The sequence below is a fragment of the Gossypium hirsutum genome, chromosome D08 (genome assembly GCF_007990345.1).
Source record: "Gossypium hirsutum isolate 1008001.06 chromosome D08, Gossypium_hirsutum_v2.1, whole genome shotgun sequence".
NCBI lineage: Eukaryota > Viridiplantae > Streptophyta > Magnoliopsida > Malvales > Malvaceae > Gossypium > Gossypium hirsutum.
Window position 1 is genome coordinate 46,592,204 of NC_053444.1, and position 22,365 is coordinate 46,614,568.

General features: G+C 34.7%; 3 protein-coding genes and 1 pseudogene across 5 annotated transcripts; 2 read left to right on the forward strand and 2 right to left on the reverse strand.

Annotated features, from left to right (window-relative positions):
- LOC107910999 (mitogen-activated protein kinase homolog NTF6-like) overlaps positions 1 to 6,890 on the forward strand; it is a 39,592-nt pseudogene extending 32,702 nt beyond the window's left edge.
- A 1,087-nt stretch (positions 6,891 to 7,977) lies between these two features.
- On the reverse strand, positions 7,978 to 8,737 carry LOC121219815 (protein MITOFERRINLIKE 1, chloroplastic). Its single transcript, XM_041098201.1, has one exon. It carries the CDS (start codon positions 8,658 to 8,660, stop codon positions 8,172 to 8,174), a length of 489 nt encoding a protein of 162 aa, XP_040954135.1. The 5' UTR covers positions 8,661 to 8,737; the 3' UTR covers positions 7,978 to 8,171.
- A 2,450-nt stretch (positions 8,738 to 11,187) lies between these two features.
- Positions 11,188 to 14,690, forward strand: LOC107910986 (uncharacterized). Of its 2 annotated transcripts, none has more exons than XM_016838898.2 (6): positions 11,188 to 11,804; positions 12,322 to 12,521; positions 13,157 to 13,409; positions 13,503 to 13,588; positions 13,679 to 13,770; positions 13,859 to 14,690. In XM_016838898.2, exons 1-6 carry the CDS (start codon positions 11,466 to 11,468, stop codon positions 14,113 to 14,115), a joined length of 1,227 nt encoding a protein of 408 aa, XP_016694387.1. In that variant the 5' UTR covers positions 11,188 to 11,465; the 3' UTR covers positions 14,116 to 14,690. The 2 variants fall into 2 exon arrangements, with proteins under 2 accessions (XP_016694387.1, XP_016694383.1); XM_016838894.2 differs by having other exon boundaries at positions 11,189 to 11,804; positions 13,856 to 14,690.
- A 387-nt stretch (positions 14,691 to 15,077) lies between these two features.
- Positions 15,078 to 19,610, reverse strand: LOC107910972 (importin subunit alpha). Of its 2 annotated transcripts, none has more exons than XM_016838888.2 (11): positions 19,179 to 19,610; positions 18,785 to 18,881; positions 18,602 to 18,693; positions 18,384 to 18,515; positions 18,109 to 18,294; positions 17,862 to 18,025; positions 17,642 to 17,720; positions 16,828 to 16,956; positions 16,613 to 16,740; positions 16,147 to 16,521; positions 15,078 to 15,561 (listed from the first exon to the last, which is right to left on the reverse strand). In XM_016838888.2, the coding sequence occupies exons 1-10, from the start codon at positions 19,401 to 19,403 to the stop codon at positions 16,149 to 16,151; spliced, it is 1,605 nt and encodes a 534-aa protein (XP_016694377.2). In that variant the 5' UTR covers positions 19,404 to 19,610; the 3' UTR covers positions 15,078 to 15,561; positions 16,147 to 16,148. The 2 variants fall into 2 exon arrangements, with proteins under 2 accessions (XP_016694377.2, XP_016694371.2); XM_016838882.2 differs by having other exon boundaries at positions 17,862 to 18,028; positions 19,179 to 19,591.
- Positions 19,611 to 22,365: the final 2,755 nt, after the last annotated feature.

The window sequence follows — 22,365 nt, forward strand, 5'->3', positions numbered from 1 at the left end:
ATTAAAATACGCGCAACAGGAGTAGGACCCAAAGGAAAATTAGCCCCTCCTCCCCAAAACAAATTGCAGAAACACGGGTTGATTTGAAACAAAAATAAAATGTGTAGTAAAATTTAAAAGAAATAAGAAATTTAATTTAAACACATTGTAAAAACGCGGATCCTGCCCTCACCAAACGGTGTCGTTTTGCTTATATTATTAAAACCAAAATTTTCCTAAAAAAAATATTTTCATTTCATTTTTTAGAAAACAAAACAGAAGGGAAGGGGGTTTTCTCTGCTAGGTTTTTCCTTAACCTAACCCCAACCACCGCAGCCAAGTCGCTGCCAAAGCTCCGCCGCAGATGGTGATATGAGGAAATCGGACCCACAATAAGTCACCCCTCTTCTTTTTCTTTTCGTTTTTTCTAAATATATATATATGAAACAAAAAAACAGTAAGATGGAAACTCAAAAAAACAAAAACAAATCACCTTCAAAATTGTCTTTTGATTTTTCGTTTTTTTTTATATTTCAATATTTTTCCAATACAACATTTGTCTAACCCCTATTAAAGAAATCGATTGGCTTTTTATAGCCAAATCTTTTTACAATTTTCTCTCCTTTCGGTCACCCCCACTGTTTGTGGTTTATTGCAGGTGGAAACGGCGTTATGCGGAGCTACTAATCGTGGGTGAAACAACGTGAGGGTGATGGGCAGTTGCTACAATGTGGGTCGTGCGGCGCCGGGGCTATCTGCTTCTTAGGGTAGGGCTAGGGTTTGCAAATTTGGGCCTTATTGGGCCAAATTTATTTGGGCTGTGTAAATGGTTTTGGGCCCCGGGCAGTAATTGGGTATTACATCAATATTTTGGCTTGATTGTTTCCCAAGCCCTTTCCCTTTCACCTACCACAATTTTCATTCAAGTCCACTTCCATAACCAACCAAAGCATGATTAATTTCATGCTTCTCTAAATTGAAATTAGCTTTAGGCCAGTATTCTTTCCGATCAGGAATCGTGAGAAATGTATCTGCACTAAAAATCCTTTAGTATTCACCATCTCTCTGGAATATCGGGACTGACAAATTCATCCTTTAAAGTTAACTCGATTTCAATTCAAAAAGCACATTGGGTTGAAGTTATTTTGGCAGACAGTTGGAGAAATGAGTTGGTCATGCTATATTTGGATTTTCGCAAACAAATCAAGAGAGATAGTGATTGGTTTTAAATGTCCCGCATGATTGAGGTCGTTAATCCGAGTTGGGTTCTTCAGAACGCAAGGCTACTGAAGTCTTGAATCGCGAACGCGTGTATCGCGTTTAGATAATTGGTAAGGGTTTATTTGCATGCTGTACTGGAATCAACTACAAGAGGAAGAATTAGTGGTTAGGACGTTCTTAGCCGCTATAACCAACTTATTATTTGGAGAAGAAAACTCATTTTCAAGGATCGATTCAGAGACTAGAGTTCACCGAGTCTAGGGCTAAGGCTTATTATTTCTATTCACAAAATTCAAATTTAATTTATAATTTTATTTTATTTCCGATTTACATAATTGTTAATTTCTACTATCTCACCTATTTAATTTCTAGACATTTTCAACTCCCCTAATTTATTTTATTTATTTTTCAGCTGGTCCGTTTGGAGTCGTGGGCACGACTATTGCCACAATTATCAACACGACAGAAATTATGTTCATAAGAAAAATATGAAAGTTCATCATAATTACCAATCCCTGTGGACTCGACCCTACTACTCTTTACTACTATTTAGAGTTATTTTATTATAGGAATATTTTTATTTGGTGGTTTCGACACCCATCAAAGTGTACTACATTAATACAACCAGTTCAGTCCCCAAGGCACAACTTCTAAGGAGTGCCTCATTTATGCCCATGAATGGAAATCATGCCTTTCACACCAACTGGCGATATACAACTTTGTCCTTCCACTCGAATCTTGAGTCAAAACTATATCTTGCAACAAGCAACAAGTTTGTAAGTTCAAATGAACTTAGTGAGAATCTATAAGGCGACATTATAATAATGATTTAGATCTTTAAGGAACGAAGTTTAAGACAAATATTTCAACCCCCTGGTCATCTTTGGCCTTCCATATATTTCACCAACGAGGTCGGCGCCTCTATTTTTTTTCGCGGTTTACTAGTAGTGGCTTATTCTTTATCTGAGACATAAGCTTGTCCTTTTACGGTACAACCCACTATGGTACATGCCTGGTTCCGCCTCATCCCAACTTCCCGAGCTTTATCTCCCTTTTTATTTTATTCACAACCTTGGATGTGAATGCCATTACCTACAATTTGGTTATCTTTCATTTACTTCCTCAGATTACAAATCCTTCTTCTTTATAGGCTTATGATAATCTCTACTAGTCTGTTACGCTTTTATTGTTCCCAAATGAGACCCCGACGAACTTACCCGCTCAAGCGGTCTTATACCCGCAGACCTCTTAAACTTAGGTTCCGCTTTATCCTCCTGTTTTCACCCTTGACTTAGGTTTACTCGCCAATACCTACAAACTCATATGTTCTTAGTAGAGCTAATTAAAAATGTATAAAATGGAAATCTTTAGTGCCCTTCTACATAAATTTCAGAAATGAGCTATGGGTTTGTTCCAATTTGATGTTTGAAGAAGTTATTATTTTTACTAAACTTTTAAGTAATAATTTTGGTTTGATTTTTTTATGAGTTTGGTGCTTTGATCAAATAGCCTTAATTTTAAAAGAGAGAATGCGAGATTAAAGTTTTAAAACAATATTTTGAGTCACAATGAAATTGGATCCTATGATAATTGCAGTTGTGCTGCAAATTTCAAGGCAAAGGAAGATGTCGCAATAAAAAAGACTGTGAATGCATTTGACCACAGGATTGATGCTAAAAGAACACTCCGTAAGATCAAGCTCCTTTGTCACATGGATCATGATAATGTAATCTACTAGATTCTTAACTCGCATTGTTAATACAATTTACTGGGTTTGCTCATTCTTTTCATGTTATACTATGAAGGGGGATATGAAGTGTTGCATATGAAGTGTTGCATTAACATTTTTTGCAGATTATCAAAATCAAGGACATAATACCCTTGCTAGAGAAGGAAAAGCTCAATGATGTTTACATTGCATATGAGCTAATGGACATTAGTCTGCATCAGATAATACGGTCTAGCGAGGCTCTCACCGATGATCACTGTTAGGTGGGTTATATATCATTCTTATTAGTTCTTCCCCCTTTAGCAAGGTCCTAGTTTGTGACGCTACCGGTGTCATCAGTATTCTATCTTGGTCTGTGTACTATGTCATAGTTGATTGCAATAAACATATTTCGATATCACGCATCACCAATGGTAGTTTACTTTGATTGTGTATTATCGGAAGTTGGGCTACAACTATATTGTTTTGCAGTATTTCTTCTACCAACTGTTGCGGGGTCTTCAGTACATACACTCAACAAATGTTCTGCATCACAACCTAAAACCTAACAACCTACTTCTCAATGCAAACTGTGATCTAAAGGTTTGTGACTTTGGTCTTGTAATAACCACCTCAGATATAGACTTCATGACCGAGTATGTTGTAACCAGATGGTATCGAGCCCCTGAATTGCTTCTCAATTGTTCAAAGTATACTGCTGCCATCGATATCTGGTCAGTTGGTTATATTCTAATGGAGATAATTAGAAGGGAGACACTTTTCTCTAGTAAAGATTATGTTCATCAGTTGGGGCTTATTGCTCAAGTATTCATCCTTTGGTTTTCACTCAACCCTAAACCCAATTCTTTAGTTTCATAGAAGAGTACTGAATATTATATAATCACCATTTTTAGGTATTGTTACAATGAAAGATTGAAGCAGGTTGTAATTTTTTAGTGGACATTGAATGCATGATGATAAAACATGTTTAGATAATTATCCTCACTTTCTGATTATTTCATAAAATAACTACTAGGGTCACCAGAAGATTCGAATCTCGGATTCCTTAGGAGCTACAATGCTCGAAAGTATGTTAAGCAGCTTACTTATTTTTCTAAGTAACATTTTGCTAAAAAGTTCCCAGACGTATCTTCTGTGGCAATTGACCTTGCAGAAAAATGCTGGTTTTCAATCCAAGCAAGCGTAGCACTAGTAAATTTAGCAAGGGAATTTACAATGTTTTTTTCTTCTCGGTTTCTTTGTTCATTTTTCTTACAAGAAACATCTGTTTTGTATGATGCATGTAAAGTTGAGGAAGCGTTGAATCACCTATATTTGTGAAGTCTTCATATTGGTATTACTTCTTTAACAATATTTTTATTTTGATAGTAGTACTCTCTAACAATACTAGTAAACAAAATAACCAAAAAAAAAAGAGAAATTTTGGTATAGAAGCTTTATAAATCTAGGCTTTTGGAAGGTTCTTAAGAAAACCAAAATGGAAAATATGAAAGGGGAGATCAAGAAAAGCTCTTGGTAAATTTTAGGTAAATTCATATTGGTGGCTGACGATGGCGGAAGGCAGTAGCAACGACGATGGTCTATTGGATTTTTGGAAAAATGTTGGAGAAGAAGATGAAGATGAAGATGAATTTGAGGGGAGAGAGGGGACTAACAAAGATGAAGAAGATGGAGAAAATAAAAAAATGTTTTAATATAATTTAATATAAAATATTATTTCCAAATTCTATAAAATATAAAAATAAAATAAAATATTTTAACATTTTAATATAATTTAATATAAAAATAAAAAATCTTATAATATAATTTAAGATAAAATATTTTATATTCAAAAATTATTCTTTTGATAGAAAATATTAATCTTTAATATTAAAATGATGTGAAAAATAAATTAGAATATTAGAGGGCATATTTGTCATTCGAGTATATTTTTTTGCTATTACATATCTATTCCTCTCAACCAAACACATGGATACTATTACAATACTTATTTTTTTCCATCCAACTAAACCACTCTTATGCTTGTTCAAATCCATTACAGTCTTATTTCATTCTCATAGAATGACTATCCTATTATAACCTTATTTCATTCCAATGAACCAAACGTGTTGTTAAGAACCTTGAGTATGCCTTAACCAACAATAAGTGCCTCGCTAAAACCTCTAATTTAATTCTTACAACATTGGTTAAATGTACTGGATTATAAGTTGTACTTTTTCCCTTTTTTATAATATAATAAAAATATCTTTTAGGTATGTTTTACAACTATACATAAAAATTAATTTATTTAAAATTCGTGATTATTTCTCCTAACAATATCTATTAAATTATAAATATGTATTTTTTTTCATGTGACACCGACAAAAGTAGATTTGTCGCCTATGCTAAATAGCAGATGACCGATGGACATTTTGACCAAAGGCTCCCAAAAAGGCCAAAATGTGGACTCAGTCTCGATGGTTTACTATCTACATGAGGTGAATCAACTTTTTAAAGGTCAAATTCTGCTATTAGTCCCTGTACTTTGTGTAAGTTGTGAATTTAGTACCTATACTTTAATTTGGTCATTTTTAGTCTTTGTACTTTTAGAATTTGAAAATTTGAGTTCTAATCAAATGATAACTATCAAATTCATTAAGTTCTGTTATTTTTAAAATTTGACATGACAAACATATTATCGTATGTGTAATGCGTTGTTACTCACAAAAAATCAATTAATAGATTTAATGACTCTTGTTTGCATTAAGACTAAAATTTTGAAATTCAAAAAATATAACCACTAAGAATTGTCCAATTGGTGAACATGGACTAAGGGCCAGTTCTTCATTACTTTTGAAAAGTGCTGTGGAAAAGTGCTTTTGAGAAGTGCTTTTGAAAAATTTGAGTGTTTGTTATTGCTGTCAAAAAGTGCTTTTGAGAAATAAAATATCCATTTTAGACATGAGTTTATAAAGTAACAAATATGTATTTAAATAATGTTCAAATTAGTTAATATTATGATATTTTAGCAAAAATATAAAAATAATTTATTATAACTTATTGTTAATATTTTAATATATAATATTAATTTTAAATATTTCTAAGTAATTAATATTAATTATTTATTAAATTTAATTAGAATTATAAACTATATTTAAATATTTAAATATAATAATTAAATATTTTTAATTAAATATTTACATAATTGTATTATTTTAAAAATTATTTTTAATTTTTAATTAATGCTTTTAACACATTTGTATTATTTTATTTTAAAATGTATTAAAGCAGTGTTACTAATGGGGATGCCAATTGATAACAATCAGCAGTTCACAATTGACTCCTGTCCACACTTTTAACTTAAACATCCAACAAAACTTAAGATGCAACAGACTATTTTCTTGTCTTCTACCATTCTTAACATGTACATGTCAATTTGGGTTTTTTATATGTTAAATGGTGAAAAATTAAAATGTCATAAAAAATAAATTATCAATTTGGGTTTTAAATGGGTTTGAGTTTGTAAGAGTAATAAGTTTTAATGGATATTTAAGTTTAAGGTTTAAATTTTGATTTAGATATGTAAATGAGTTACAAGGATATGGCCTTATAGGTTATGCCTTAATCAATTTATTCGGATTAAAATGTTTAAACCAATTAAAATGAACATAAAAACCAACTAAACCGAAAAATTTGGTTTTTTATTCGATTTTTTAGGATTAGAAATTTTTTTCACACCCCTACTTTCCATATAATGCAGATGCAGAGCAGACCAACTATACACGCCATGAAGTTATCTCCTTGTTGCTTTGAATCCTACAGCATACATCATATGCTTTTCTATATCAAAGTATCTACAGTTCCAAGGCAGCAATTTCCTACCCAAGCCAATGTTGCTCCCAGTCTTCGTCTTTTCTTCCAAGCATCAGTATCCAGCACTCATGCTCCACGCACATCTAGATATAATGATGAGACCTTCTAAGAGAGAACTCGGAAAACATTTAACACATTCATGTATAATACATACTGATATACCCATATCTGACATAGCCAAAAAGTTCTGTGACAAACTCATCCATTCCAGAAAGCCACTGAACAACTGGAACCTACAAAATGATATTTTAGAAGCAGCACACTATCTTATTCCCGCCGGTAGGCTTTATTTATATACAGAACAAGCATATCTAGAAAGCATATGTTCAGGTCATGCCAATTCCCATATTTGATCACCATCCATCCAAAGAAAGGTTTCATGTTTTACTTACTTTTATCCAATAAACATCGACAGCAAAAAGCCATCATGCACATGAGAAATAATTAAGGAAGGTAAACTCGTACAGAAATTTAAAGAAGCCATTTCTCCATAGATATGCAAGGAGAATTAAATCCACAGAGTTTCTAAAGGGATGAAAGTATAATATCCACCAACAGCAGCAGGGGAAATTTCTTTCATGCATTCACTCACATAACTATAAACCAACTAGTATTTTCTAGCACAAATATATAAGTTTCTGATTTTTATAAATTAACAAGTACCTTTCTTGATTCTAGATAATTTAATATTCCACACCAAAAACATCACGAGAGCAAGTTATAGTTGCTTGATTCTCATAGCAGTCTTCATGCAAAACTTAACAGGGAATTTTGTAGAGGAAAAACTATGATAGATTTTATATAGGCATTTTCATCAGAGAGAATTACAGACCATTGCCAATAATGTGAGTTAAATCAATATGTCGCATTATCTCCACCTAAGTTGGAGCAGAAAACTTTACAGTGATGGAGGTGGAATCTACATTACTTACAGCACCCTCGATGGAGCACCATCAATCATTTATTAATCATTCACCAAACCAATAACAAGCCACTAATCCATACAAAATTATCTAAAAGACCAGAACAAGAGATGACCACAAAGTACCAATACTACCCAGTCAACTTGGAAGTCATAGAAATGTTAACCTATTATTGATGTGAAATCTACAAATGTTCATGGACTAGCAAGCATGGTATCGGATATTACAAACAGAAAATGTAAAATTCAGCAGCATATTGAATCTGAGGTAATATGGAATAAGAAGGTCCTTCATACATTGGTGCATTAATCAAATTATTTTACATTGATATATATTAGTAGAAAAAAATGAAACTCTAACCAAGAAATGCAATGCCAAAAATCAGTTTCTTTGAACTACACTACATGGCAACAAAACAAATTTAACAAAATAGTGAAAAAATTAGCATTATCACCACTAATTGTAACTCAAGCCGGTGCAACATTGATTTTGGACAACTTTTTCTCCTTGTGCTCTAGATACTGATGCAAAATCGCAAGCCTGGCAGTCTCAAATGCAAAATAGCCCAAAGTTGAAAAACAAGCACTATGAACAACTCTAGGCCCCAGTCCACTAGTCAAACCAATCCAACCTTCCTCCTTGAAAATCTGCTTCACCGTCGCATTAACCCCACTATACATGGCAGCAGCAACTTTATTCCCATGGACCTGAGTCATCAACCTTGTTTTCATGACATCGAGAGGAGTAGTCAAAGAAGCTGAAATTGCACCAGCTAAAGCACCGCAACAAACACTCTGAATTGGCTCCAAATTAGTCTGTTTCGTCTTTCTCAAAACTGCAGCTTTTAAATACTCAAATGAGGAATAACTTAACACCCCAGCAGGCAAATTCCTCAACAATGTAGCTGAGTAACCAGCATAAAGACCCAAATATATCCAACAAAAAAAAATATCCATAATCCTCAGGAAAATCAATCCCAGACGAAAATCAATCAATATACAGAAGAAGAGAAGAAGAAAAGACAAAGATAAACTCACCAGCAGAGGGCAGAGATGAGGGCAAAGAACCAGCGTAGCGCAGCAGAGGGAACCAGCAAAAAGCAAAGAGTAGAGAGCAGTGTAGCAGCAGAGGGAACCAGCGTCATGTGGCTAAAAAGGTAAAGTAACCAATCCAAAAGCACTTTTTTGGCTGAAAAGTTAAAAAAAATCTATTTTTCATCTGTCCAAAAGTCCTCCTAAGAAGTTGATATTTTGCTATCAAATGAAGGGTGTTCTCCATTACTTTTCAAAGAAAAGTGCTTTTTTAGCTAAAAGCCCATCTGAGCCGCAACGAAGAACACAGTCTAAATCTATAACTTTACAGATAATACAACACTAATAAAATAATTTAACCAAACAAATTTACCTGTTACCGTTAGGTCAAGATTAAAATTTTAAGATTTAAAAGTACAAAAATTAAAATTGATCAAATTAAATATAAAAACTAAATCTACAATTTACATGATGTACAGGTCTAATAGCATAATTTGAATTTTTTAAATTATAGCTGCCGACGATGAATATATTCAATTTGTGTTTTATCTTGTCTGTGCTTCCCAAAAATACCCCTAATAATAACATTGCATTTGCAAAATAAAATTATAATGAAATGAAATCCCTATTATTTTATAGTCAAAACAATTAAATATTCCTCAGTGAAAGCTAAGAAAATTAATATAAAATATTTAGAGAGATCGGACGATTTTATTTATGACAATTAAGGTTCCACAACTACCAAATTATAATTAGGGTCAACCAAGTTTGATCATTATTAATTATCAACTTATTAATTTAACTATAAATTTAAATTGGATGACACGTCATACCCTACTCGAAGAAGGATACGTAGTAAGTCAGAAGGTCATTCGGAGAACAAATCAATTAGTTATCAATTTGAAGGTCACCCCAAGTTTTATCTCTCATCTTAACCATTCAGATAAACAGGAACCACTTATTGCTCCGGGCCTCTAGCCTTCTGTTAAGAATGTGGTATCGTTGGCAAGATTTGTACTGTTGTATTAGAATGAATGGCAAGATTTGTCCTATCACAAACATCCTCATCCCTTCGAAGACATTTGTCCCACTTGTTCCGTAATGATGGTTAGATGCCAAGTTTAGCACATTAACACCATTTTTCACAGGACTCCCGCCTATAAATATCCCCAATAATGAAAAAGAAAAGATCGACTCTTCAAGCATATAAACCTATATTCTATCAACTTAGCCTTCATACTCTCTTCACTCTCACTTTCTGTAACCTCCGTCTCTTTACCTCGACTACGTAAACCGACCTCTGTAACCACCACCACACTTTCCTCCATATTTCCTCCTTATTCTTGTTGTTATCATTGAATCAACAACATACATCTTTTATATATATTGGTCAAATTTTGTTTCTTGATCCTTTTGATATAATCAAATTTGGAATTAAGTACTTTAATGTGAGATAATTTAGTCATTTCTATTGATGTTTTTTAAAAAGTCACGTCAGTACTTTAATCCAAATAAATTAACCATGTAAACTATTTGAATTAATTAATAACATTAATTTATCTAAAAAGTAAATGATATTATAAAAATAAAGATATCAAATTATGTCATATTAAAGTATAGAAATTAAATCACAAATTTGAGATAATAGAGGGATCGAAATCATATTTTGACATAAAATATAAGAAAAAGATATAACAATAATGTAAGAAAACTAACTTATAAATTGTTTTATTAAAAGTTGGAGGGATAAATTAGTCCAAGTTTGACAACAGGACACGCATTTGCCACTATACCAATAACTAATTAAGGCAAATGTTTTAATAACTAAATTAGTATTTAACTCAATCTGATCAAGATTATTCGTTTGATCGTTGGTCTAATAATAATTAAATAAATATTTAAAAATATTAATATATATATATAACTGGTACTGCCATTTTTTGTCTCGATTTCTAATTTTTTTTACCAATTTCGAGTAGTTCAGTTAAAAAGTAGTTCAACCCCTATGTCTAGATTGTCCAAGTTTGACAATGAGAAAAGCATTCGCCACTATGCCAATGGCTAATTGAGGCCATTGTTTTAATAACTAAATTGATAATTGAATCAATCAAATCAAGATTCTTAATTTAATCGTCGGTTTAATAATAATTAAATAAATAATTAAAAACATTAATATATATGAATGCTACCGCCATTTTTCGTCTTGATTTTTGACTTTTTTTATCGATTTCGGGTAATTTATTTAAAAAGTTATTCAACCCCTATGTCCAGATCGGTATACTAGCTAATTTTTTATCCAACTAGTTTGATTCCATTCAAATAAGATATATATAGATTTTCTAAAATAAGAAAAAAATAATTTTAGTTATTTAATAAATGAATTAAATAATTCTCCGTCCATATTATGCTTGGAATATAAATTATTAATTTTAGTCGAGGGAGTAAAAAGAAAAAAAAAAGAAGGGAGAAATTCATAGACGATGGAAAAGAAAGCAGCAGAAAAATAACGCAAAGAGAAAATAGTGATTGAAAAGGCATTTTTGGTTTCCTTTTAACTCTCGTCCTCAAGTTTTATACCTTTTAAAACCCTTACAAAAGCCTTTAATTCCCTCTCTATCCCTTCAATTTCATTGATCCTCCCCACTTCCCAGAAAGCTTTAAAACTTTTCTTTTGAGCAAATTGTAATTTTCATTTATTTCTTTCATTTTGGGTTGAGATTTAATTATAGAATGTCAAACTCGGGCGGGTTCGCGGTGACTCGAACTCACACGGAAGACCGATTCTACAACCCGCCGGCGGTGAGGCGGCAACTGCAGTTATTACAACAACAGCAGTTGGAGAGGCAGCAGCAGCAGCAGCTACACAGAACGTTGCAGAAGGAGCTACGGAGACCGTTAAAAGATGAGATCCGAGTCAACTCGGTCGATTCACTGGCTGAGTCACGGATGGATTTGGACGAATCTACATTGTCCGCGGCGCAGTCATCACCGGAGGTTGCTAGTTTGACCAATTTGGATCGGCTCATGGAATCGGTCACTCCTCTTGTTCCAGCTCAGTGCTTCTCTGAGGTATTCTTAAAAAAGAAGGAAAGTTTGTCACTAAATATAAGTACTGAATATTTTGAGTTTTGTTTAGCTCTGTTTGGTAGCTGAGAAAAAAAAAAGCAAAGCAAAGTCTTGGAGAGTTGATTAATACTGTGTTTTTTTTAGGGCCAACCTGAGATTAAGCTGAGATAACAGATAGTGTGATAGAAATAATTTTCAATTATTTCTTTAGAAATCCAATGTTTAGTTTATTAGAAATTCCAACTTGTAGAGAACATCCATACTTACTGCTAATTAATGGTGTAGGGTCTTAGCTTTATAATGACTTGCATTCTTGTGATCCTAAAGTGATGAAGAAGATTTAAAATTAATCTTGTTTCGAACAACATTGTTGAGTATTGTTCTTGGAAATAAAAGAATCATTGGTTTTCTCTGCTACTTTTTTATTTCATTAATGATCAAAAGCTGAGTAGCTTAATTGGCAATGCTTATTTTATTTGAAGGAAATTTCCTCATACCCTGTTGTTTTTTTGATTTGAAGGCAAAAATGAGGGGATGGAGAACTCATGAAGTAAATCTACGCCCGTATTTTTGTCTCGGTGACCTATGGGAATGTTTTAGTGAGTGGAGTGTATATGGAGTTGGAGTGCCGCTATTGTTGAATGGGAGCGATTCTGTTAAGCAATACTACGTTCCTTCCTTGTCAGGCATACAGTTGTATGTAGATCAACATAGGCCTAGGTAAGCTTCTTATGCTTCCTCTTGATATTGCGATGATGTAATTACTTGAATTCATTGTTGATATATATAAACTTTCCCTTATTGTCTGGCAGCAAGAAACCTTTAATGCCATCTTTAAACAGCCTGATTGTTTTAAGCATGCTTGGCTGGCTTTCCTGCATTAGACGCATCTATTTAATTTGAGGAATAATCCGTTTTTTAAGGATTCTGTATGTTAATTTGAAATGATCTCTAGTTACCTTGTCTTTGACAAGGGAATATGCTTCTCATACTTGTTTTCTATTGAATCTTGAAAGTTTGTACTTTTATTCACTTGAAATAATGGTTGATGTTTTATGACAAATCTGGCCTCAACAAAGACCACAGGCCTGTTTTCCTCTCACCCTTCCTCTGACATTATTGATAGACATGATAATTGCCTTTCTCCTTAAGTGATTTATCTCCAGCTGCTTCCTGGCACTACTTCTCTTAATAAGGAATACCAGATTGTTAAACCTAATTCAAGGCATTGGCTCACCTGTTTGCAACTTAAGAGCTATACATGTGATTTTAGATAATATGTATAAATACACTGTGAAGCTTTTGAGTTGCCTTCCTGTTAATTTTGCAAATCTGACTATGTATTGAACTATCAGGAGGGCTAGTGAGGATAGTGATGTCGAGTCTTCAAGAGAAACTAGTAGTGCTGGAAGTAGTGACTGTGAAATAGACAGGAGACTGAAAGGCGGTGTTGATGGAGCATGGGAGAAGCACAACTCCCAGGGGACCAGTAAACCTCCTACAAGTTCATCTAGTGATGAAATGGAGGTTGGCAAATCACCTGGCCGTTTGGTTTTCGAATACTTTGAACAAGAACAGCCACATTACCGGAAACCTTTATATGACAAGGCAAGTTCATGTTAGGTGGTGATGTAGAATGTTAAGTTAATGTTTGTTGCCCTGACTTGGATGCTTGTGCCACTTGTTTTTCTGACCCAACAGGTTTCAAGTCTGGCATCTCAATTTCCAGACATCAGGATGTACAGGAGCTGTGATTTATTACCAGCAAGTTGGATCTCGGTGGCTTGGTAGGACATCTTATACTTCTAAGGCTTGACCATGTCTCTATTCTTTTTAACTTACCGTGAATGTGTTTTTGGTTATTCGATTTTGGTTAGGTACCCAATATACAGAATACCTATGGGTCCAACCCTACAAAATCTGGATGCATCATTCTTGACCTTCCATTCTTTGTCAACACATTCTCAAAGTACATTCCTTTCCCTCTCATTTACAATCATGAGCAGGTTACATTATGTGCTGTGATGTGTTAAAAATATTATTTATTTTTACAGCAGTTGCAGGTAAAAATCAACTCCATTCTCCTGCTTCTAGCAGCAGGAAAGTATGTGGCTTTGATGCATCTTCACAGATCTCTCTACCTGTTTTCGGTTTAGCATCCTATAAGTTGAGAGGCTCAATTTTGACCTCCAATTGTTCCCAAGAATGGCAGCAAGCGAGCTCTCTGTTACATGCTGCTGATAATTGGCTGCATGGTTTACGAGTCCATCTTCCCGATTTCCAGTTTTTTGTATCGCATAACTCGAAACGGTGATTACAAAGGTACCTTAAATTTTGTAACTGCTCTTTTGAGTAGTCGGGGGAGTCACAAAGGTTCGGTTGGAAATGATATTTGGTGAAAAATTAGACCTGCTACAAAACAGCTAGTTTTTCAGCCTGGTCATGGTCATTTTTATTATGATTCCCTCATTTGGCAGCAGTGTGTAGAACAGAGTGCTTGTGGTTTTCAGTGAAGCAAAATAAGGGAATGGAGGTCAGATTTTGCAACTAGATTGCATTAACTGAAATTGGAAATGGTGGATTTACTTTCGAAGGCAGCCGTTTTCTCATGTTTGCAGAGTCCTAGAGACTATGATCTGCTAACCGGAAGGCGGATGTGTTCTCATGTATACCGAGTCCAAGTAACTACGATCAGCTACCTGGAATTTATATCCCCACTCAATTATTTTGTCGTCCGTCACCGGTTCGAGTTCTATGATGCTTGTGAAAACATATTTGTAGTGCAAATGTTTTATAGACAAAAAAGAAGAAAAAATAGGCCCTAGCGTTGTTGTGGCCTAATTGTTAACATAGAACTTTTTTAAAATTATAATTCAGATTTTATCTTTATATTTTAATTGCACCATTGGTTTTAGAAAAAAATTCAGGACTTCTATTAACTATTGTTATAAATTTGGATTTATCCACAACTTTATTAAAAAAAATAGATATTAAATTAAGTGAAGAGAAATAAAATTTTACATTTTAATATGGGAGAGGGTACCGACTGTTCAACATAGCCGTTCCTGTGGTGGCAGCCAAAAACGCAAATCTTATAGCGAGCAAAAGTACGTGTTTAAACGGGTATATATAGATGTTACCAATTGATTTAATCAACTTTTAATATAGTATATAATTTTTTTTAATTCATCACTCGATTCAAATAAGTTGCTTGAAGCCTTTTAATTGCTATTCGGAATTTTTTTTTAACTTCACACGGTTGGGGTTTCCAATATATGAACTCAAGTTTAAGACACCCGTACCCCAAGCGAAGTGGGGAACCATGTGTCGTTTTTGTTTTTGTTTCTAACGAAATCATACATTACATGAAAAAGATAAATAATCCCTTCTCAAAACTGATATTGGTGGCTCTTTATGATCAGAAACCACAACTACCCACTACAGTGAAAACAAAGACAAACATATATGTATATAATATATATAAAGAAAAATAAACTCACCCTTGCATCCAGTAACAAGGATGCTGTGAAAGAATTTTATTTACCGTATGGAGAAGTAAAATAAGTATTTAAACGGTTTTACCAGACACTCTCTCCTCGAACAATTTTACCATGATGGTGTGTCATTCACCCGTCTTTATTGAGATGACTTCTTAATCACACACTTTGGCATCACTTCAACTGTATGTGAATACCGAAACCAAACACCGAGATAAAATACCCGACCTTAATCCCCTTTCCTACTACTCCAACCATGTGTCCTGCGAATTTGTAATCATGTAAGGAAATCTTCTAACCAAGACAAGAAACATGATGGTTGTCGTATAACATGCAACTCACTAAGAAATTAGGCTCTGCAATAACCTAATCGTTAAATAAAAAAGGTATTTTCTTGCGTATTAAACTTTACAAGAACCATCAAGAGGACTCAAATAAGAGCTCAGAGCATGGCCATATATAATAAGGGCGTAAATGAAACACTGGCGCTTGCAAGCTACTAGCATTCGACTCAAAAAAAACTTAAACTCGATTCAGTAATTATCGAGCTGAGCTCAAGCTTAGTAATATTCTGCTCAAACAGCTCACGTACCTTGAATATTACAAGCTTAATCAAGCTACTTATCTCAAGCTGAGCTCAAGCTTGATTGAACATCTATTATTAAGCTTGACCCAAGTTTCAAGTCAAGCTCAGCTCGGTTCGATTACACCCCTAGCCGTATAATCTCTCATACATTTAAGGAAACATTTATCACAGCCTACTGTCTGGTTTATGAGAAACACTACTTTCCTAACAGACTGAGTGGATTGTTTGGGAAAGGTAATCAGACGTATATTCAAATGCGTACCTTCAACTGAAATTGAATCCACCAGAAGGAACAGGAAGTTGATTGCCTCCGAATTGGAACCCAGATTGAGAAGCATCACCAGGGGGTAATGGCTCATCTTCTTCTTCCACCCAATATGTTTCAAGAATCTTTACCGCCTTCTCATAGATTTCATTGTTGTCATGACTCTGGAGGTTTTCAATCTTTTCCAACCCCTCAGCATCATCAATTAACTGGGCATAGAGATTGACCTCTCCGGTGTGACCCAAATTTTTCTCAGCTTCCCCAACCTTCAGAATGTTCTCAAGGCCTTCTAAACAAACTGTCACAATTCTTGGGTCTGGACAGTTTAGAAGATCGCACAATGGCTTAATGCAACCTTGGCTCACCAGGAACCTGGCAAACCAAAAACAAAAAATCATTTTACCGGATCTTGTTCTCGTATCAAGAAGAACCCTAGAGAATGATTAAGGCAAAGAAAATATACTTTATCTGTTCGTGGGTGCCGCCGGAGGTAGCATTTGAAATTGCCCAAGCAGCTTCTTTCTTGATTTCAAACTCTGCGTTTTGAAGTAGATGGACTAGAGGGGCAAAAATGCCAGCGCTGATTACAGCCTGCAAAGGATTTTCAAAATTCATGCAAACTGGGTGAAAAGACTACAGTTGAAACCTAACAAACCATCAACTATAGGTTTGTCATACCTGTATCTGATCTACATTTCCTGCAGTGATGTTTGAGATGGTCCAGCAAGCTTCCTTCTTGATACTCTTTTTATAGTTACTTGTCAACAGGTTCAGAAGGCATGGAAGGGATTGGTGGTTTATTATACACTGAAAGGGGAATATAATGAAGCATCACAATACTGAAGAAGCACAAGGCAACCTAAAGTAGTGACACGAACACAAAAACTGCATTCCAAAGAAAAGCACAAGGAATTGTCCAAACAACTGACAATTCTGTCTAATCCAAATGTAACTTAAGGCATAAACCAATTCACCTCATAATATGCCAATTAACCAAGACCAAGAGTACATTAATCATATGCCAATCAAGAAGCCAAACACAAAATATGATAGAATCATGGAAGATGTGCAATTTATTTCAGTCTACACTCATTACATGCATCAAGTCTTTTCGGCTCTATATGCATGTCAAATGTTAATTGAAACGCAAGAGTCAATCTTCAGTAATAAATGCCCGGTTTCAAGTTTTCTAGAAAAATTCTTTAAAATAAAATCTAATGAACAAAACAATGCTAAAGTCAAGGTTCTGAACTCAAAAAAGGGTCGGAAATATCTAGCTAGCCAACCTGAGTAAAGACCAACGGATTCTACATTGACATGTATAGACATTCTGTCAAACTAATGCTAATAAAAAGATAGAACTGTCAATTTTGAAGAATTATGATCAAGTCACAATTCATTATTGAATGTTGCGTAAAGTCACAAAACAAATTTGAAGAGGAAGAAATAACAGTAAGGAAAGTAACAAATCTGCCAAAAACGAAATCCATACCTGAGTCTGCATATCATCCCCTGTAACAATATTTCCAACAGTGCGAAGTGCAGGAATTAGGACAGTTGGGGATGGATGACTGACAACAAGGGGCAAAATGTGTAAGAAGATATGCAAAACAACTAGAAATCAAAAAGCAACTGCTAGGGGAGAAAATAAGGAAGAAAACACATTGAATCAGAAATAATTTTGAGAAAAGGGAAAGAAGTGAAGCACTTACAGCAAAAGCTCAACAAGTCGGGGGCAGACACCTGAATCAATAACAGCTTGGATTTTATCGTTAGTACCATCTGAGAGATATGATAGGGCCCAGCATGCATCTGTAAGGACTTCCTCATCATTTGAATGAATAAGGCGTTCAAGAGTCGGCAAAGCTGGTCTTGTCTGCTTATTAAATTTCAAAAGCACCATGTATTAGCAAAAGAGTCATAACAACTCCTACATTTGTGTTAAAAAAAAAGTCAAACCTGCTCAAATGAAGGCTGTGGTTTGCCCCGACAAAAGTTGGATAAAGTCCAAGTAGCATTTCGCAACATAGAGAGCTTTGCATGATCATTGAATTGTGCCAACAGTGGCATCAATGCCCCATGGCCAAGGACCAGGTCGCGACACTTAGGAGAGTCTCCAGCAACATTTCCTAATGCCCAAACAGCCTATAATTCCAAACGAATGACACCCCATATGAGAAATGCAAATAAACTGTACAAATGAACAAAGATCACTTGCAATCTGCAATACATACCTGTTCACGAACATCATCAGTTGGAGAACCTAGAAGTTTAACAAATATAGGGACAGCTCCATGATCAATCACAACCCTGGTGTTATCTGAAGTCCCTGAAGCAATATTTGTGAGAGCCCAAGCTGCCTCAAACTACAACCCAAAAGAACAAACAAAAACACTTAAAAAAGATGAAGCAATCACAACAATAACAAATAGACCAAGAAAATCTAAATAACCTGAAGCTGTGGGAAGTCATCCCTTGCAAGGAACTCAACAAAGCGAGGAATAACACCTGACTGTACAACTTCGTTGATCGGAGGACTACGTTCTGCAGATAAAATAAGAATAAGAAATAACATCAAACTTACAGAGCTAAAAACAAATTGTATCAATCAAGAACAACAAAACAATTTATCAACCTATTGATAGCAGCTTTCTGAATTGAGTAGTTGCCTCAAGCTGCATATTCCTGTCATCTGACCAAACACCCGCAACCATGGCGGGAAGACTTTCTAACTGCAATTACATTATAAACGCACCAAAATCATGTTAAATTCAATAGTAATTAAATACATAAAATCAAATATTGTTCTTTATTGAGCCTTACTAAAATCAGTAAATTAAACAAGTATTTTACTTCATTTAATTAATATAAGTTTGAGCTACCTCCTATTTATAAATAAATATATAAATTAACCAATCGAGATAAATCAATTGCCAATCAACTCAATGCAGAAATTCATGCATAACAACTTAACCCTAGTTATCATTCATGATCCGACGGATCAAAATCAATTAATCAGAAGACAATACCTTTTTCTCGGACCCGGCGGCGGAAGAGAGCAGCTGCTGTTGCTGCGGCTGTTGTTGTTGAGAGAGAAGTCCTTCGCGGCGTTTCTTAAGAAGGTTTTCTTCTCTCTTGTTCTTTCGGATCTCGACCATGTTGTCTTCTCTCCTCCGTCGGCCTTCCTCCGCATCAACCGCCACCTTGTACCTGTTCCGCCGGACCTCCGCCCTCGCGTTCGGTCTTAGAGACATCGTCGATTCTTTATTTATTTATTTATTTTTACTTTCAATCTGATGGAATCGCCGATTAATTCACAGTCGATGTACGATTTCTGGGAGAGTCGATTGGTTGTTTGAGAAAATGATAGAGCGAGGAGGGGCCGATTAAAGAGTGATATGGTTTATAGAGGATTTCTTTTTTTAAATAATTAGTTTGAAATTATTTATTATTTTTGTGGTGCAATTTGGGCTTTGATGTTGTGTTAATAACAACGGTGCCACTGATTTTGAATTTGAAAGTTTTGGATCCTCTAACGTACCCATGCCGTTATTGAATCCAGCTCATTTTTGCATATTTGAAATTTACTTTCTTTATTTTTGTTCTTAGATATTCTGTCTTTCTATTTTTTTTTAATTCTTAAATTTGGGTCTAATTTTAACATCATTGATTTTTATTTTTATTAATTAAATTCATTAGTATGACATTTTAAAATTTAAAAAAAACACATTTGATAGCCATGTAATAAAAAATTGTAGTAAACCTAAATTTAGTAGAATAATTTTAACCATGTTAACAATTAGACTTATATTTCTAAATCCGAAAAGTAAATATACTAAATTCCTTAAAATAAAAAAAACTAAGTTTTAAGTATAAAAAAATACACGAGCTAGTATATTTTGGACTAAATTAAGCAATTACACCATTTTTTTAATTATGCTTATATGCCGTTTCTTTTTAAAATTTTAGGGATATAGTCCGTTTTTGAAGAGAGAAACGAAAAGAGTACCCAGCTAGACGCACTTTACCTCAACGTTCAAATGACCGTTGGCCGAGCAACAGTAAAAAAATTTAAAAGGGCCAACGGTCAAATTTTTTTACCTATAAATACCACCTTAAAATAATTTTTTTCACTCACATCCTATTCTCTCAATTCTTTTTAATCTCTTAACTCTCTTAACTTTCTCAATTTTTTCAAGTTCTTGTTCAAATTTTTTCAATATTCTCATTTAAAAATATTACTTTTTTTAATTATTCCGTATTTTATTCGTTCGGATTAAGTTTTCACGAATGACAACTTCTCTAATTCGTTTCAATGACAAACACCTTTTCGTCGCTCAAGCGATAATGGTAAGAAGAAATTTTAATTTTCGTTATTTTCAATTAAGTTAAATTTAAATTGTTTTTTATAAATTAAAATATTTTTTTTGTTATTATAAATAGGCAGATGATCATGTTTTGGAGGCATTCATGCATAATTTGGCAAAGCCTCCAATCACTGAAATTTGTGGTTACTTACAAGAAGCAGGATTTTTGCATGCATCTCGCTGCTTGGGGCTGCAAACTTGATCCTAGACTTATCAGCGCATTGGTGGAAAAATGGGGGCCCAAGACACACACTTTCCATCTTCTACGTGACGAGTGTACAATCACACTAAAGGACATGACGTTACAACTTGGTTTACCGGTGGATGGGTCGGTCGTCATAGGAGCAACGATTGTTCCCGGTAAAAAGGATCTTTGCGTAACATTATTAGGAAGGTTTCAAACAATTTTGATGGCGGCCGAATATCGATGAATTGGTTTGCAAAAAAATTCTATAAGCTTCTTATGGATGCGACCGAGGTCGTCAAAGAACAATATGTCTAAGAATCCATCCTTCAGTTAATTTGGGACATTTTAATGCCCAATAAATCTTGAAATTGGGTACACATAAGGTGGCTACTACACCTAATAGACTTCAAAGAATGCGAAAAACTGAGTAGGGGATCATACGTGCTGACTATGTTATACCGAGAATTGTGTTAGGCTACGGAACCAGATAAGATGTCAATCGTTAATTGTCTGCTTCTACTGCAGTCGTGAGTCTAGTGGCAACTACCATTTCTATATCCCCGAGTGAACGACTCATACATGTTTCTTTTGATGATAAGGTAAAAACTATTTATTAATAAATACGTAGTTTGTACAGTAAATGTTTTATTTATCATATGTTTGAACTAACATATCGCTTTTATAGGTGAAACCATAGACCAAGTTACGTGGGATTACCAAGGAGTTGAAAGATATTAGGCTGTTGTCAGATTAACGCTTGGAAGCCGATGTTAGTTACTTATTCTTTCGAACCTATATTAATTACGCAATAATTTGTAAACTAAAATTTCATACATAACGGAATTTACAATTGTGCCTTTCAGTTTGAATGGATGCCATACGTCGACAACAATATGCATCCCGCCGGAAGTGTTGGCCAATGAGGGGATGTAGGATGCAATTGTGTCGTTGAAAGTGTATGCGATGGTGGAAATGCAAGAATCAAACCGGGTGATGCAACAGTTTGGGTGGAGACAACAAATTTTACCGCCACCGTGAGACTTGAAGGAGCTGTACAAGGTGGACATGTGGGGGAAGAACGATGATGATTGACGAGAGATGCACAATGGGTGAATCGAGGCTTGGGGTCATAGGATGAAACTCTTACCTGTCTACGAGCCATTTTTCTAAGTGGACACAGCAGTTTGTTTGGAGTACTTGTCGTGGTTCAGAGTCACTAGAAAGTCATATATGCTATCAGTGGAGGCGAGGAGTAGGAAACTTCGTCAGAAGAGGCAACGACGACCACCCCAGCAGCAATATTGGGCCAAATGTAGTTGCATGGTTGGTTCGTCATTGGCTCCACCCCAAGAAGTGCCACATATGTCTACGCAATATCCCGATTAGTTCACTCAACTTGTCCCTATTCATTTCACTAACCCTATTTTTTTACAAGCACCGCACAATGTACCACCACCATACGTGTCTGGTTCTTCTGTTCTCGTAGATACATGTTTTAGGCCACCAATATCCCTCACATTCTACACCTCTATGTCGACCCAAATATCAACGTATGCACCATCACTGATGACACCAATGCTTGAGTCAATACTGACGTATTCAAGTTTTCTTGCACCTTACGATTACACGCTGATAATGACACAAACATCTCCCGTGTTATTT

Excerpts from the sequence above, each read along its gene's own strand:
- LOC121219815 (XM_041098201.1), bottom strand. The coding sequence starts at position 8,660 with ATGGATATTTTTTTTTGTTGGATATATTTGGGTCTTTATGCTGGTTAC.
- LOC107910986 (XM_016838894.2), top strand. The coding sequence starts at position 11,466 with ATGTCAAACTCGGGCGGGTTCGCGGTGACTCGAACTCACACGGAAGAC. Across the intron at positions 11,805-12,321 it reads CAGCTCAGTGCTTCTCTGAG|GCAAAAATGAGGGGATGGAG; the intron begins GTATTCTTAAAA and ends TTTGATTTGAAG. Across the intron at positions 13,410-13,502 it reads GGAAACCTTTATATGACAAG|GTTTCAAGTCTGGCATCTCA; the intron begins GCAAGTTCATGT and ends CTGACCCAACAG.
- LOC107910972 (XM_016838882.2), bottom strand. The coding sequence starts at position 19,403 with ATGTCTCTAAGACCGAACGCGAGGGCGGAGGTCCGGCGGAACAGGTAC. Across the intron at positions 18,882-19,178 it reads CCGCCGGGTCCGAGAAAAAG|TTAGAAAGTCTTCCCGCCAT; the intron begins GTATTGTCTTCT and ends ATGTAATTGCAG. Across the intron at positions 18,029-18,108 it reads CACAGCCTTCATTTGAGCAG|CAGACAAGACCAGCTTTGCC; the intron begins GTTTGACTTTTT and ends AAATTTAATAAG.